A 14,883-nucleotide genomic window follows, 5' to 3' on the forward strand; every position below is an offset into this window, starting at 1 on the left:
AAATAGGTACTGATGAATTTTTAAAGTTACTACGCCAAATGAAGAAAAAAAGTTTTGCATTTTTATCTAACTATCCACAAGAGCATTCTCAATGTCCAGCACTTAATCCACCGATTTACTAAAGGAACTTGCCAACTGCTATAGCAAGGATTAGCTACAGCTAATTCAGAAGGAGTTTTAAGTTGCCTAAATAGAAAATCAAGCCAGAGTAGCAGTAATTCCTGAAAGCCAATTCTCACTGACCGTTTTGTTAACATACCAATGCAGTCTAAAAAATCCAAGACCTCCAATAGAACCAAACAAATATTCCATCGAATTATAGAGGTTAAAGTTTTATTTATGCTGCGTAAAGGAACTTTCTCCTTTTTCAAACATCCAAATTGAGACTGCGGTCACCGTGTTGATTCAGTGCATACTGGCGCTACATTAACCGTGGGATGCTGTGACAAATGCTACCCACAAAAATCCAATGTGCCTTTCCCAAAGTTTTACTTGGCGTACTGCTGGACAGGACAAAATCAGTCCCCGACAGTCACTGCTGTCTGTCACCTGTGAGAGCAAGACCGAGCGACCTGGGCAGCGCGGAGCCCAATGTCGTGCCTTCCAGCACCCGGCTCGGGCCACGCCGAGGATGAGATCTGCCGCACTTCGCCCCGCTGCGCCCTGCTCCCCGGGTCACGGCACTCAGGACAACATTGACTGCAGGCGGCGATCCCGCCCAGCCAACGGGCACCCACGCACCGGGGGCCACCTACGGACCAGGGGCCACAGACCACCCACGGACGGGGGGCCGCCGGGGCGGCGCTCCTCGCCCGGCGCCCAGGAGGAAGCTCCGGGAGCCGGCAGCGGCAGACCCCGCCCCGGGGGTCCCGGCAGCCGGAGCGGGGCGGGTTTGCTGCCCGCCCGCCAGGCCTCCCTCGAGCGGCCGCTGACAGGCAGCTCCGGCGGGGGATGCCGCCGCCGGCCTAGCCCGGCTTTCCGCTGCAGCCGCCCCGCGGCCCCTCGCTGCGGAGCGGAGCCGGCCGGTACCGGCGCGGAGGGGGGAGCCGCCGCGACCCCCCCCGCCCCTGCCGGCGGGTCCAGGCGACCCCATACCGGGCGGCGGCCGGGTCTGAGGCGCGGCCGGGGGCGGAGCTGAGGCGCCGCTGAATTCCCGCTCACCTGATCGAGCTCGTTCTCGGCGGCGATGCGCAGGTTGGGGTCGATAGTGCCCCGCAGGGCCTGGATGATCCTGTTGGGGTCCATCTTCCCCCTTCCCGCGCCGGCGGGCAGCGCTCCCCCGGGGGCTGCGGGAGGAAGAGGAGCCGCCGCCGCTCGCGCTGCCGCCCCCCCCGGGCCACAATCGCAGGCTCGCGCGCCCCACCCCCTCCGGTTCCTCTCCGGAGCCATTCACCGGTTTGCGACAGCTGGGTATCGGGAAGCGGGGCACTGCTTTACGGCCGGCTGCGCGCAGAGGTCCGCCAGAGGCGGGCGCCATGTTGTTGTACGGATAAAAAAGTCCTCCGGAACGGCTGGCGGTTTCCGGGATGGAGCTGCCGTGGGGGCGGCTGTGGGGCCCGCCGCGCCCCGCTCCCTCAGGGAGAAGGCGGCCGCGGAAGGGGATGCCGCTGCCACCACGGTGCGTGTGGAGCTGCTGGCTCCTCTGCCGCATCCAGGGGCGCCTGCCCCTTTCTCCGTCCCTGGAGACGCCGACAGGGGACGGGCCCGGCGGCACAGGGCCGCGGCGGGGAGCGGGCGGCGGGGAGCGGGCGGCCGGGCCCACCGGTTCAGGCTGTCACTGCTGCGGGGGTGCTGAGGTGCCGCCCTCCGTCCGCCGCCCCTCGGTGGCCTCTGCTGGGACCTCACGGGGCGGCGGCGGCGCCGGCGGAGGCACAGCGGCCCCACAGGCCCGGGGGATGCTTCCAGACCCCTCTCTCTGTGCCAGAGCGGACTTTCACTGCCCTTAAAAAATACATATATATATATATAAGAAAATCCTATATTCCTTTCTTAATAGCGTATTCCTTTTTGTAGTAGTTTCCCAGCTCGAGTACCGGACTTGATTGCCCGGTATTTGCTACCTCATGAGCTGGTGGTACAAGAATTAAAGTGAGAACACCAAAACTGAACAGTGGCATGGTCAGTGAGAACTGACGTTATCCCTCTGGCTACCCAGGTACCTCAGGTATGTGCTGCCGCACGAGACGGGCTCGCAGCTGCGGGAAGGGAGAAACTTGCTGCAAGCAGCTTCCTAAAACGCACATCATGCTTCCCACCATGCTCCTGGTACTTCTCCTCATCGTTTTGTAGATCAGTAGACCCTGAAAGTGGTTTGCTTATCTTGATGGCATTTGCGTGTGACAGTGGGCTGAAGATGCATTCTACTCAGTTTGTCAGAAATACACAAACACCACTCCTAACTGCAAGCATTTACCCCGCTATGATTCTCCTCCTCTGTCCAATATTTCCCCTTAAATCCTAGAACATGCAGGTGAACCAAACGAAGGTTTAAACATCTCTTATGGTTTGAGAAACCGACAACAATTTACTGTCATTTAGAAAATTATTCTATCACCCAATGACTCCTCCTCACCAGGAAGGAGAATCAGCGTGAAAAAAAATGAGGAAGCACGAAGGTTGAAATATTAATAGATTTAACAGAATAAGGTTAAATAATTAACATTAATAATGCTAAAGAACCAGTATTGATCCTGATACCAATATAAAATCTACAAGGATTATACTCAGACAGTTCTATCAGTGGGAAGCTGTGCACTCCCAGCAGTGGACGGCAAATGACGGACACTGCAAACACAATGGCTTCGGGAGGAAGAGAGGGCTCAGGGGTCTGGCATTGGGGCAAGGAGTTCTCTGGAAAGCCACCATGAAGGGAGAGAGAGAGCATGCTATACAGCAAACTTGCAAATTTATATTGAATGTGTCATTCATGGTACGAAATAATCCTGTTGGCCAGCCTGGGTCAAGTGCCCGGGTCTCGCTCCACATCCCTGCACCTGGCAAGGCTCAAAAACACCAAGACCTTGAATCCCAGATAGCCTAGCTGTCTATAAAGTAAATATTTTGGCAAATTCAGATACTAGAGTCTTCAAAAGCGCAGTTTTCCCAAGCATTAGACAAGAAATTAATCCTGTGTCACTCAAACCAGGACAACATCCGTGCAGGCATAAGATAACTATCAAAGGTGCAGTTCACAGCTCAACAGCACACCAGAAAAACCTCATGTCTAATATGATCTTTGTGAGCCAAATCCTTCGGTTACTTCTGCAGGTGATGTTTTACATAACATTTACAAACCAGAGACCTGTTATTAACTGGTAGAAATAACAGAAAGACTATTTGCTGTGTTTTGGAATAGTCAAACACAAGGGCAATTACAAGATGCTACTGTTATATAGACGCCTTAAGAACAAAATTGGACAATATGTCATTTGTTCATTGTAATTACAGTATAAAGTGTAATTTCTCATTACTGCTCCTCAATTAAGAAAACAGCAGTACTTCCCTCAACTTACATATTATGTGACCTATAGTGAAGAATATTCTTCTTAACAACGGTGAACATGCAGGAGTGCCGTTTATGGCAGGGATACCCTTCTCTTGCTGAGGGGACTATATGGTAATGCTTGCCACAACATCTTTACTGTCACTAAATAACGTAAGTTCCTAAATTGCTTACAAGGAAAATCTTAAAACATCTAATACTATAATGATTTTATACAAAAACATTGTCCCTTAATAAGTTTGCCCAGAAGAAAAGAAGACTCTAGCTGTAAAAATGAATTACACCTACCCAGCATTCGGAGGTTGTGCGCTCTGTGGTTTTCATCACTTTTTGCGGTGGTGCAGAACACCTCATCGTTGTCACTCAAGAGCTGGCTTTCTGTTCTCCAGTGACGCAGCTCTGCAGCATCTAGCAAGAAATTGTAGGTACTTTCACTCATCTTTTAATTTCTTCTTAGAAGCAGGGGAAAGTATGTCTGGTAATCATAAAATATAAAAAAAAGCACACCAATGTGAATGTAAAAAGTATTTATTGTTAACTATGGTAATTTGTCGTTTTGCCATTTTGGTTAAGACAGTAAATAAGATTAGTCCAGTGAAAACTGCCTATTTTAAAGATCTTGAATCATGCATCATACTAAAAACAAATTATTTTAAAGGATTTTTATCTCTACTTCCTTTTCCAAAATTAGAATGTTATGGATAGCTGAAAAGCGTTTTTGTTTTATTCCATTTCTGTGGCAGTACAAGAACGTAAAAGTTATGAAATTGATTCATTGAAGGACTTGAGTCATGTGAAGCTGGTGATGTAAAAGATATCCATAAAGAACAAAATATGCTTAAAGACTATTTTAACGTCTTCCTAAAATGTTTTTCAGAATGTTATTGCACTTACCACTTGTATTTAAAACAGCACTTTTAACACACAACATTCACTACAAAACAAAGTGGAAGAAATTTTACACCCAAGATTTTCCTTTCAGGACCCACCTTTTGTGCACATAGCAGCCATCAAGGAAGCAACGCCAGCAAGTACCTAAATCGAGCAACATCCAGTTCAATAGTGCTCATTTCCTTCCTTTCCTTCCTAGTCATGGAAGTATTGTTGCAAGCATTTTAGTCTACCTATGTGCTGGGTTTGAGGTTTGCCTGATATTTCTTCCTGTAAAACATGAACCTCCATAGATACCAGTGGCTATGTTATTCTAAAAATAAGTTTAATCATTAACCGAAATATTTTTATGTAACTTCAGAAACTTCAGATTGAAAGTAACTACTCGTAAGCCAGAACTCATATGCCTTTTTGTTGGAGCAAAGATTCTGTTAATATTTCAGGCTTCATCTACTTCAAAATAATGGATCAGGAACTGAATTAGAATTTTAAAAAAAAATAAATCTGGTCTGCTACTCTGCAAAGTAAAGAATCTGAGGTAAAACTCTGAGATTTTCTTGTCGGCTATCTAACGTGCTGCTGAGATAAGACCCAATGTGAAAAGGACAAGTGTTACACAAAGAAACTAAAAACAAGTAAATGAAATGCAAGTTGCACCAGCATGCAAGTACAGAAAAAAAGGAGGAGAAGGGAAAAAAAGGAAAGTGGGGAGATAAGGGAAAGCAAAGGGTTTATTTTTTTTTAGAAGCTCCAAAAGTCTGCAGGTGCACTATAGCAACAGTTTTATGAAGTATTTAGGACAAGCAATCATATTTTGAAACTCAGTTGCTGAAACCAAGGATTTTTAAAGCAATGTAAGTTTGACCTCAATGAATACAGACCAGGTTCCTGACAAAGTGGCTATCAACTTGATTAAGCTCAAGAACTTTGGGAGGTGGAGAAAAACTAGAAAAGCCTTATGTATTGCAGGTTACTTAGAATTAGTCCTTTGACTTTGGGTTGTTTTGAAACATGGGTAGCATTTTAGCTGAACGCTGCGTGTAGCTTACTTTCTGGTGGCGTAGAACGGCTGCTACGTTATCACGCCAGCCAAGTTCCTCCTCCTTCGCCCAGCTTGTAGTGGTGAGCACAACATCGTGTGCTCTGGGGTTTCCCTTTGATCCGATGTGGTCAGGGGTCCCGGCTGTGTCCCCTCCCAGCTTCTTGTGCACCCCCAGCCTGCTCGCTGGTGGGGCAGCAAGAGAAACAGAGGTGGCCTTGATGCTGTGTGAACCCTGCTCAGCAGTAGCCAAAGCATCCCTGTGTTATCAATAAGTGTTTTGGTCGCAAATCCAAAACACAGCACCACAGCAGCTACTCTGACAAAAATTAACTCTGTCCCAGTCAAAACCAGCGCACCCTTCCGTCTCAGAGTAGTTCCAGTGTTTCACTGAACTCACAAAAGGAAACATGGAAATTCACTCCCTCCAAATCAAAACCTTGAGTTAGTTCCTTACCCTTACAGTTTGTCTTCAGCAGGCTGCACAAGATACCTAAACTGGAGAGAATTTAGGTGGTATCCAATTTGCATAGCAAAGACAGCAGTAGGAAGTTACCAGAACTATGATGCCCCTTTGTACATTTTATTTATACCCGATTATGATCCTTAGATAGTTATAAGACACTGTTGCCTAGTGCAACAATTCAAGCAACTTCATTTAACAACTACGGAGGAAAAAGGTATCGGAAGACACAACATTTACACGAAGTCGATACCGGTATTACCTCGAATGTTTGCAAGGTGTCAAACTCACCTGTTCAATGCTTTACCCAGAAGGAGAATGCAGGTCTAGGTCTACAGTCTGGACGCACCGAGGCAGGCTAAAACCGTGCCAGTTGGTAAATAACGCACTGAAATACTCTGAAGTACTTTGAGAAGCTTTCAAAACAAGTATTAATCTAGAAACATAAAGAATGAGGATCAAGATATTAATATCCTAGTGTTTATCATTATGGGAACTCATACAAAATTATATTTCTAGGTATTTTGAAGATTAGCAATTCTCTACCAGTGGATTTTGGCCAGCTATTGGTGTGGAAAACAGGTGTTTTGCTTGGTCTTTTGCAGTACTATTTTCAAAAATGTAGCCTTATCATAGAATACCTTGGGTTGGAAGGGACCTTTGAAGGTCATCTAGTCCAACCCTCCTGCAATGAGCAAGGACATCTTCTACTAGATCAGGTTGCTCAGAGCCTCATTCAACCTGACCTTGAATGTTTCTAGGGATGGGGCATCTACCACCTCTCTGGGCAACCCATCCCAGTGTTTCAGCACCCCCACTGTAAAAAATTTTTTCCTTCTCTCTAGTCTAAATGTATCCTCTTTTAGTTTAAAACCATTACTCCTTGTCCTATTGCAACAGGCCCTGCTAAAAGTCTGTCCCCACCTTTCTTATAAGAGATGAAGATATTAAACAGTACTGGTCCAAGTATGGAACCCTGAGGGACACCACTTGTCACCCACCTCCATCTGGACATTGAGCCGTTGACCACTACCGTCTGGATGCGACCGTCCAACCAGTTCTTCTTCCACCAAACAGGCCACCCATCAAATCCATACCTCTCCAGTTTAGAGAGAAGGATGTTGTGGGGGACCGTGTCAAAGGCCTTACAAAAGTTCAGATAAATGACATCCACAGCTCTTCCCTTGTCCACTGTTGTAGTCACTCCATCATAGAAGGCCACTAGGTTGGTCAGGCAGGACTTGCCCTTGAGGAAGCCATGCTGGCTCTCTCTAATCACCTCCCTGTCCTCCATCCTTAGCATAGCTTCTAGGAGGATCTGTTCCGTGGTCTTCCCAGGCACAGAGGTGAGGCTGGCAAGTCAGTATCTCCCAGGGTTCTCCTTTCTACCTTTTTTCCAGTCACCAGGGGTTTTACCTGACTGCGATGACTTTTCAAATATCATGGAGAGAGGCTTGGCAACTGCATCAGCCAGTTATCTCAGGACTCTGGGATGTGTCTCATCAGGTTCCATGGAATTCTGTATGTGCAGGTTCCTCAGGTGGTCACAAACCGTATCTCTTACAGCACGAGGGTCTTTCCTCCCCCAGTCCCTTCCTTGTGGTCCATCCACTCCAGAGGTGTGGGAAGAGAGGTTTGCCAGTGACAACTGAGGCAAAAGAGTTGCTGAGTACCTCAGCCTTCTCATTCATTGTTACCAGTTTGCCAGTCTTGCTTATCAGGGGGGGAATGCTTTATTTGACCTTCCTTTTCTGGCTGACATACCTGTAGAAGCCCTTCTTAATATTCTTTGTATCCCTTGCCAGGTTTAGCTCCAGCTGTGCCTTGCCCTTAACAGTGAAGGTCCAGTACTAACCTTTTGAGGCATATCTATTCTGAAAACTTTATGTCAGTATCTGTTCCTTTGTACTTACATTCCTTTCTGTAACAGAGGTTAGCTAGAGCTGTGTTCACAGATCCAATTAGACACACGGTAGTGAAAGCCAATAGTTTTAGCTAAGGAGGTACTACATGAGAACACTATAGGATAAAATTGATCATACGTTCATTTACCATATGGAAAAGAATTGTCTGAGTTGTATTTTTTTTAAATAACAACTATCAGGGAAAACCAGACATTTTATTTTAAATTGGCTGATATTGTAGAGATGATTCCAATTCAGTCTGATAAAGCTTACAAAAAGTATGAAGTTCTTTTAGAGCCATCCATTGTATGATTTACAGTCAAGTTTGCTATCAACAAATAGCATAATGATTAGAATTCATGTTTCATCGTACCTTCACACTTCTTGCTGCGATAGTGTAGTCCTTTAATTAGGAATTTAAAAATCCGTCTTATGGAGATGGACAACCAGCTCTGAAAGCAAGATGCTTACCTCAGATATTTTAAACATATGCAAGCCAGAGATACTGGTAGATCTGGCAAAGCTTTCATGTAAGACGTAAGTCTCAAACAAATGGGTCCACCAAGCAGTTGTCCAGGCTTGACTGAACTATAGCCTTAGAAAGCAACGTGTGCTTCATGTATTCACAGTGATCACATGGCTGAGATTGCCAAAGGCCAAGCTTATTAGTAGTGTTAGAAGTACTGGTAACTAAGAAATCCATCATACAAGAACATATAATAAAACTAAATAGAATAAGCCGCATACTAAATGAAAAGGCCTATACACAGCACGCTGAAGCACAAGGGACACCCTGCTGCTATACACAGAATAGGGCTCGTTTATTTACTAGTCCCTCTGCAGACAGCATGGGAGAAGAGTGACTGGGTCAGTGCTCTAGATGTCTAAAAAAAAAAAATAATAGTAAAAAAAAAAAAATCTAGAGTTGCAGGTCTGTTAGAAAAGCAATGGAGTCTGTTTGTCCACAGCTGCAAAGCCATTGCAAGCTGAAAATTATGTTAGCACTTAGGCCTATCTACCATATTAGTACACAAGGAGAATTAACAGCTTGGGAAAATTGCTAGTTAAACTCCTGCCACTTAGCCTCTGTTGAGAGGGTTCTAGAAATAGGCATCTTTAATGGCTAAAGTCAGAATTAGCATGTTTAAAAACACTAAATATAGGCTTAGTATTCACAGTTAAGGCTTACCAATTTTGTTTGTAGTGGTAAAAAACTAAGTTCCCTAAAGCTTTATCCCAAACTTCTCATCTCAGAAGTTGCCAAAGGAATTAAACCAGGACTTGAAGTATAATCACTCTCAAAATCTGTATGAAAAAAGAAATCCAAGCTTGGAATAAAACAAAGATCTTTATGCCAGTAGCTGTATGGAGGCATGCCAGACAACTTGTTTTGGCATCTGCATGGTAGCAGGGGAGAACTGTGTAAAATTGGAAGTTCTGAAGCCAGTTACCAAGAAACAGCAGCTTCATATCAGGTCTGAAGTACATTCCATTTAGATTTTTACTTTCACTTAAGTAACAGTTAGCTGAACTGTTTTTATTTTGCCCGCTTCTGGTTTATCCTTAGATGTACCAGTCAGGCTTTTCCACTAGCTGCCTTAGTACACTGATAGAATAGTTCCTACTGCTAAAAAAAAAAACCAACCAGCTACTAAAAGTTTTAAAAGTAGAAAGAGCCAATGACCTACAGTCTTCTTACCTAGTTCAGACCTTCATTTTAAACATTGAAATGCTGTACGATATTTCGCATGCTGCAGCTTACACAAGGACATATGTCATAGCTCTTCAGTCCTTAGGCCACAAGAGATTGCTGAAGACTGGTCACACAGCCCTTTAGCTGCAAGAAAGGAATGTCATAAACACTTCCTAGCATTTGTATTCAGGTTTGGTTTAAGACACAAGCACCAGACGTCAACTACAAATACCAAGTTCCTCAGCAATTCTCTGAAAGGAAGAGATACTGGCATTACAAACCAATTCCAATCTCATGGGGGAGAGAAGCCACATGTTTGCACTACACAAGGGTCAGTTTTAACTTCAAAATGTATTACAGCTGAATGAGATCTGCATAACAAACAGTGTCAGCAAGCCCCCCCGTGACTGGTTTGAGATTTAAAAATTTCAGCAAACTACACCACTACTGAAGCAAAGTCAATGTGACAGGGTTCTGCCCCCCTTCCCAACCCAACCTTTACCTCCCATAACCCTGTTCAAGTAATAGCCACCAGTAGCAGTCATAATGGGTACATCTGGTCTTGATGGCTGCATCCAGCTCAAAGTGGGTTTGGGGGAAAGCAGATAACACAATAACCAAGGGCTAACTTGATCAATGCGCCCACCTAACCACAGTAATGGTAATCAAGCCAAATTTGAAAGAATAACACGTGGTCAGTATGCAAATATGACTATAAGTCAATCATTTTACCCCATCAGTAGCAAACAGCCCTTTGAGCTCTCCTGCCACACCTAGACTCCTCTCCGAGGAGTTTAGAGAACAAAGAGGTCCTCTCTGAACATCATTACTCAACAGGAGGCTCTCCCTGACAGTTTTGTCCAACTGTCCTCTCTGCAGTAAATAACCAAGTGTACCCTGCCATCAAGCCTTGTTAAACCACTGTCACATACACTATCAAAGTTTGTTAAATCTCTTGTGAGTGGAGTGCATCACTCCTTTGGCAACAGTGACAAAGCTAGATTTTGACAGGATATGCATTTAAAATAAGCAGTCCTAATCAAGTATTTAGCATTTCACTCCTGATTTCTGGCACTTTCAGTTAAAAATCAGGTACGTAACTAGATCTTGAATTCATTTTGATCAAGGGAACACTCTTGAGAATGGCATCAATCAAGAACTAAACAAGTCATCCCATTTAAACTACACAATTTACCCTGAATTATTGTAATTTGAAGACCAGTTCTATGTGCTAACATGCATGTAACACCCCACATCAGGAATAAAGCTCAGTTTGATATATTTTAAAAATAAAGACTACTGGCAAGATTAATACTAAAATGCATATTAACTTGTTTTATTGAGGCACAACAAGGCATTGTGAATAGCCCATACTTGAGGCAATCAATAGTGTAGTAAGCTGGACATTAACACAGTTTAGGGTAAGTGCAAACAATATACATTCACAGCTTTATTAGCAAGGCTACATCACAACTGATAAAGTGCCAAATTAGTGCTGATTCAGTACCCCAACTCCATGATTTCACCTTGCACAACAGGACCATCCTTTCCCCCAATAATGGAACCACATATCTTCTATAAAGTCAGTAGTAAGTGCGAAGCTTGTCCCACCCCCCTCCACCAAGGTGTTTGGAGCAGCTCTTTTGTAAACATCACACTGGATTTTAGTCCTGATAAAGGAGGTATCCCGAAAAGGTGGAATATTTCCAGCTGCTTCCATAGATGGCTCCCCGATGCAGACGCAACCAGATCTGATCTCCCTGGAACAGCTGCAAGACTGCATGATTACTAGCTGTTTCATGATCAGGAGCCCCATCATTTGCATATGCTGACACTAGAACCTCTTCATTCTTCATAAGATTCACATAGAGGGGAACATTTACAGCCAGTTTCAGCATGTGGAAGATGAAAACATATGTACCATTCACTGGACAGTTGAACCTACCAAGCTGGATATCAAAAGTTTCTCCAAGGTTGTTCAGCAACAGATCAAACACAATTGGCTGGTCTAGAGTTCCAGGGGCCAAGTTAGATGTTCTAGCGGCAGAGAAGGCAACTCTCATCTGCTGTGGGAGGGGGTAGACATGCACTGGTAGTATGGTGGCAGCTTGGCTTGTCACTGGCATATCAACAGGGGTGATGCTGCGGGAGTCTCCCTGTCCAGAGTCCCCACTGTTAAAGGTTTCATTGTCTCGTTCTGGGCTGCTCACCTGAGAGGAATCACTCCACCCTGCTGTTAAAGATCATTAGCAATGATAAGTAAGTATTATAGCAGAAGAAAACCCTTAAACCTGTGGGCATAGTCTTAAGCAGCAAGTGTATGGACTTTCCAACAGATTTGTCTTTCAACTACAGGAAGCTGTCAGAGGACCCCACTGAGAACAGAACTTTGAAGCTGGCTTACATTCACCACACTCGCAGCATTCAGCAGGACAGACCATAATTTAGCTATGAACAATGATGCTTCATACTTTTAAGTAGGAGAGGGCACTAGCTTTGAATAGTTTTAGCTTTAGTGTTTGCCACAAACATATATTACCATAAAAAAAAGCATATGCCAGCTTCTGAGTAGAGATAAATTATAATTTCCGCAAAATTTAGCAGGATTACCAAAAACCAAGTAGTCATTTAGTCACCTTCAAGACCTGAATTTGCACTTCAAGTTACCTCAACACTATTCTTCTAGAGCTGCATTCTTAGTAGGTCATATCAACTTATGATGCTAGAATATTAAGTTTGAAGAATGAGAATTGCTTTTAAGCTTTGTGCACCCCGTTCCCCAAAACAAAGCTGTAATCTTTTCAAATATCCAAGTTAAAAGGGTCTAGAATGAAAACATTAATAGATCTAAGAATTTTAAAGCATTCACTCTCAAGTTTCAAGCCACTGTTATTTCTACTAGAAAGGAACACCTCAAGATATTAAATAAAACTAAGTAAAGTTGCTACTGATATCTATCTCGTATCTCTTAATTCTCTTCTGAAGTATGTTCTGAGTCCTCCCTGATTGAGACATGAACCTGCTTTATCCTAAAACAGTTTCCATGATATGTCATAATTTCCCTTTATTCTTTGAATTAGTGATCTATAGTTATTCATCTTGCTTTTCACCTATAGCACTGTAAGTTCAGCGTTTTCCATCACATTTTCCAGGATTAAATCACTTTTTTTTTTACAGCTTTTCCAAATACATGCTATTTATGCTTGGATTGAAACAACTAGTCTTGTGTATTTCTTTAGGTTTTTGTACTCCAGCATGGAAGTACAGAGTGAACCTGTATTCCCAAACACACTATTTTTCATAGAAAAAGTTATCTTACAAAGTCTGTGATCTGATAGCTCACTCAGAATCAAGTGAGACCATACAATTAAGGGATGAAGACAAATGCAATATGGGAGCCACCTGTGAGTATTTCCTGGTCAGTTTATTTGTGAAGAAATTTCAGTAAGGTACCATCATGTCAGAACTTTGATATGTGAAGACGCCAAATTGAAAGGTGAAATTAGATCTACTGCTATGCAATGCTGACTGCTAAGAACGGTACTTAAGCTTTTCTCTTAGTTAATTTATACCAAGCTTGATCTGTTTGACCAGTGAGAGAACACTTTCTCACTATTCACAATAACACTCCAGCATCTGCTACGCCCAAGCACGTACGTGTACGTCTGGGAACCCGAAGTTAGCCTTACCTCTTGAATTTGCTCGAGGACCACTAGTTATCCCACCTCGTTTATAGCACTGCTGGTAATTAACATCCTAAAAAGAACAGAAGTATTAGTAAGGTTGAACAGGGCTCTGAGCAACATAATTTAGTTGAAGATGTCCATACACATTGCAGAAGAGGATGGACCAGGTGACCTTTTAAGGTCCCTCCCAACCCAAACTAGTCTACAATTCTGAGATTGTTATGAGTGAATCTCAAAACAAACAGGCTAAATACAGTTATATTGTTTCATTTGCACAATTAACTCAATTTCTAGAATAGAGAATGATGGAGTTCAGAATTAAGATGTAGACAAACAGCCTGATTTATGGAAAATTTAATTTTACAATAGCTTGTATGAAATTAAAGAGCTATTTCAATGCCAGTTCTAGCAAGTTATCTTCTGATTTAGACATTCAGTTAAGTTTATTGAGCATTACCTTAAATACCAGGTCTGTTAGAAGTCTGTACAGAGGCATATATTACATTTCAAAGCTAAAGATCCTCCTTCTACCAGGAAACCTTTGCTTTCTTACACTGTTTTTTTAGGTTGGTTTTTTTTTTGCCTAACCACATTGAGTAATCCATTTAAGAATTCATTTTTTTACACTACAGAGGCACTGAGGACTAAATTTAAAAATCTATAGTAAAATGGACTCATTATGCCACATCATCTTTGCCATCTGTTTGCATTTTGCAGATTCCCTTCAGACTAAAATCAGCCTGTCATACAGAAATGTTATCTGTCTGAATTGACTTCCTATTTCAACTGCTGTCTACCACTCCAGAAAAAAAAAAAAGGGTGCACCTGTTAGGACAATGAAAAGCTACAGTGCTAGAAGACTTCTCCTGTACAGTGCTCAAGAAGGCTATGGAAATGAAGTCAATGCTTACCCTCTGAGAATATGGCATTCCAGCATAATCTCTACCAGGGAACTGCAACTGGCCATAGTTGCCATTAGCTATTGAAGGTGATCCTCTGTAAGCATCAAAACCTGTCAAATAAGGTTGATTATTCAGCATTATTCATTGTTTGAATTACAAGTATAAGTCCAGAATACAACTAGAGCTCCCTTTTGGCAGTTATCATGTATATTATGTGATGAATTACACATCTATTCCTTATTTCAGAGCTTCACTACTCCTATAAAGAATGCACTTCATTAGCTAGCCTGAACTACCCAATGTATGGAACAAAATTACACATTTAGAAGTATTAATATCAGGCCTGTTTGATATTAATAGGACTTCACAGAACAGCTGAAAAACTTGCTACATCCAGAGACGGGATTTAGCAGAACTGTGACATGCTTTCTTTTGCTATTACAGATGCTTAGCTATACCTGTTATACATTTAAGTACTATAATATTTAGCATCTTTAGCTATTACACTAACCACATCCTTAACTGCTGTTAAGTTAAAATTAGGTAACTTATTTTCTGGTACACGTTCCAACAAGTTATTGAGCAGTCTCAGCCCAGTACCTGAAACAACTTCTATCACAGACTAAGTGTCCTTCCACTTCAAAGCGGAATAGGCCACAGCTATCAACAACCTTAAGTTGGTATCTGCCAAGAGTCAGCTGAAACTTATCATAGTACTTCAGCTAGCAGCAGAATAGCAACTGATTTGGAGAAACCAAGCAATCTTTCTCTTAAAACCCTTCAATTTGTTATTAATCCAGAAG

The 14,883-nt window shown here is 43.1% G+C and overlaps 2 protein-coding genes across 3 annotated transcripts in view; both read right to left on the reverse strand.

Moving 5' to 3' along the window:
* IPO8 (importin 8) overlaps window positions 1–1,359 on the reverse strand; it is a 48,873-nt gene extending 47,514 nt beyond the window's left edge. Inside the window, exon 1 of one of the 2 annotated variants that reach the window (XM_054203022.1) lies at window positions 1,162–1,359. In XM_054203022.1, the coding sequence (XP_054058997.1) occupies window positions 1,162–1,245 (84 nt within the window). In that variant the 5' untranslated portion in view covers window positions 1,246–1,359. The remainder of the gene's footprint in view (window positions 1–1,161) is intronic. The other variant, XM_054203006.1, reaches the window with a different exon arrangement.
* Window positions 1,360–11,156: 9,797 nt separating this feature from the next.
* The window catches only part of CAPRIN2 (caprin family member 2), a 36,586-nt gene continuing 32,859 nt past the window's right edge, over window positions 11,157–14,883 (reverse strand). Inside the window, exons 17-19 of the mRNA XM_054210926.1 lie at window positions 14,090–14,190; window positions 13,182–13,248; window positions 11,157–11,725 (exon numbers count right to left, since the gene is read on the reverse strand). Of these exons, the coding sequence (XP_054066901.1) occupies window positions 11,157–11,725; window positions 13,182–13,248; window positions 14,090–14,190 (737 nt within the window). The remainder of the gene's footprint in view (window positions 11,726–13,181; window positions 13,249–14,089; window positions 14,191–14,883) is intronic.

The sequence above is a fragment of the Rissa tridactyla genome, chromosome 1 (genome assembly GCF_028500815.1).
Source record: "Rissa tridactyla isolate bRisTri1 chromosome 1, bRisTri1.patW.cur.20221130, whole genome shotgun sequence".
Lineage (NCBI taxonomy): Eukaryota > Metazoa > Chordata > Aves > Charadriiformes > Laridae > Rissa > Rissa tridactyla.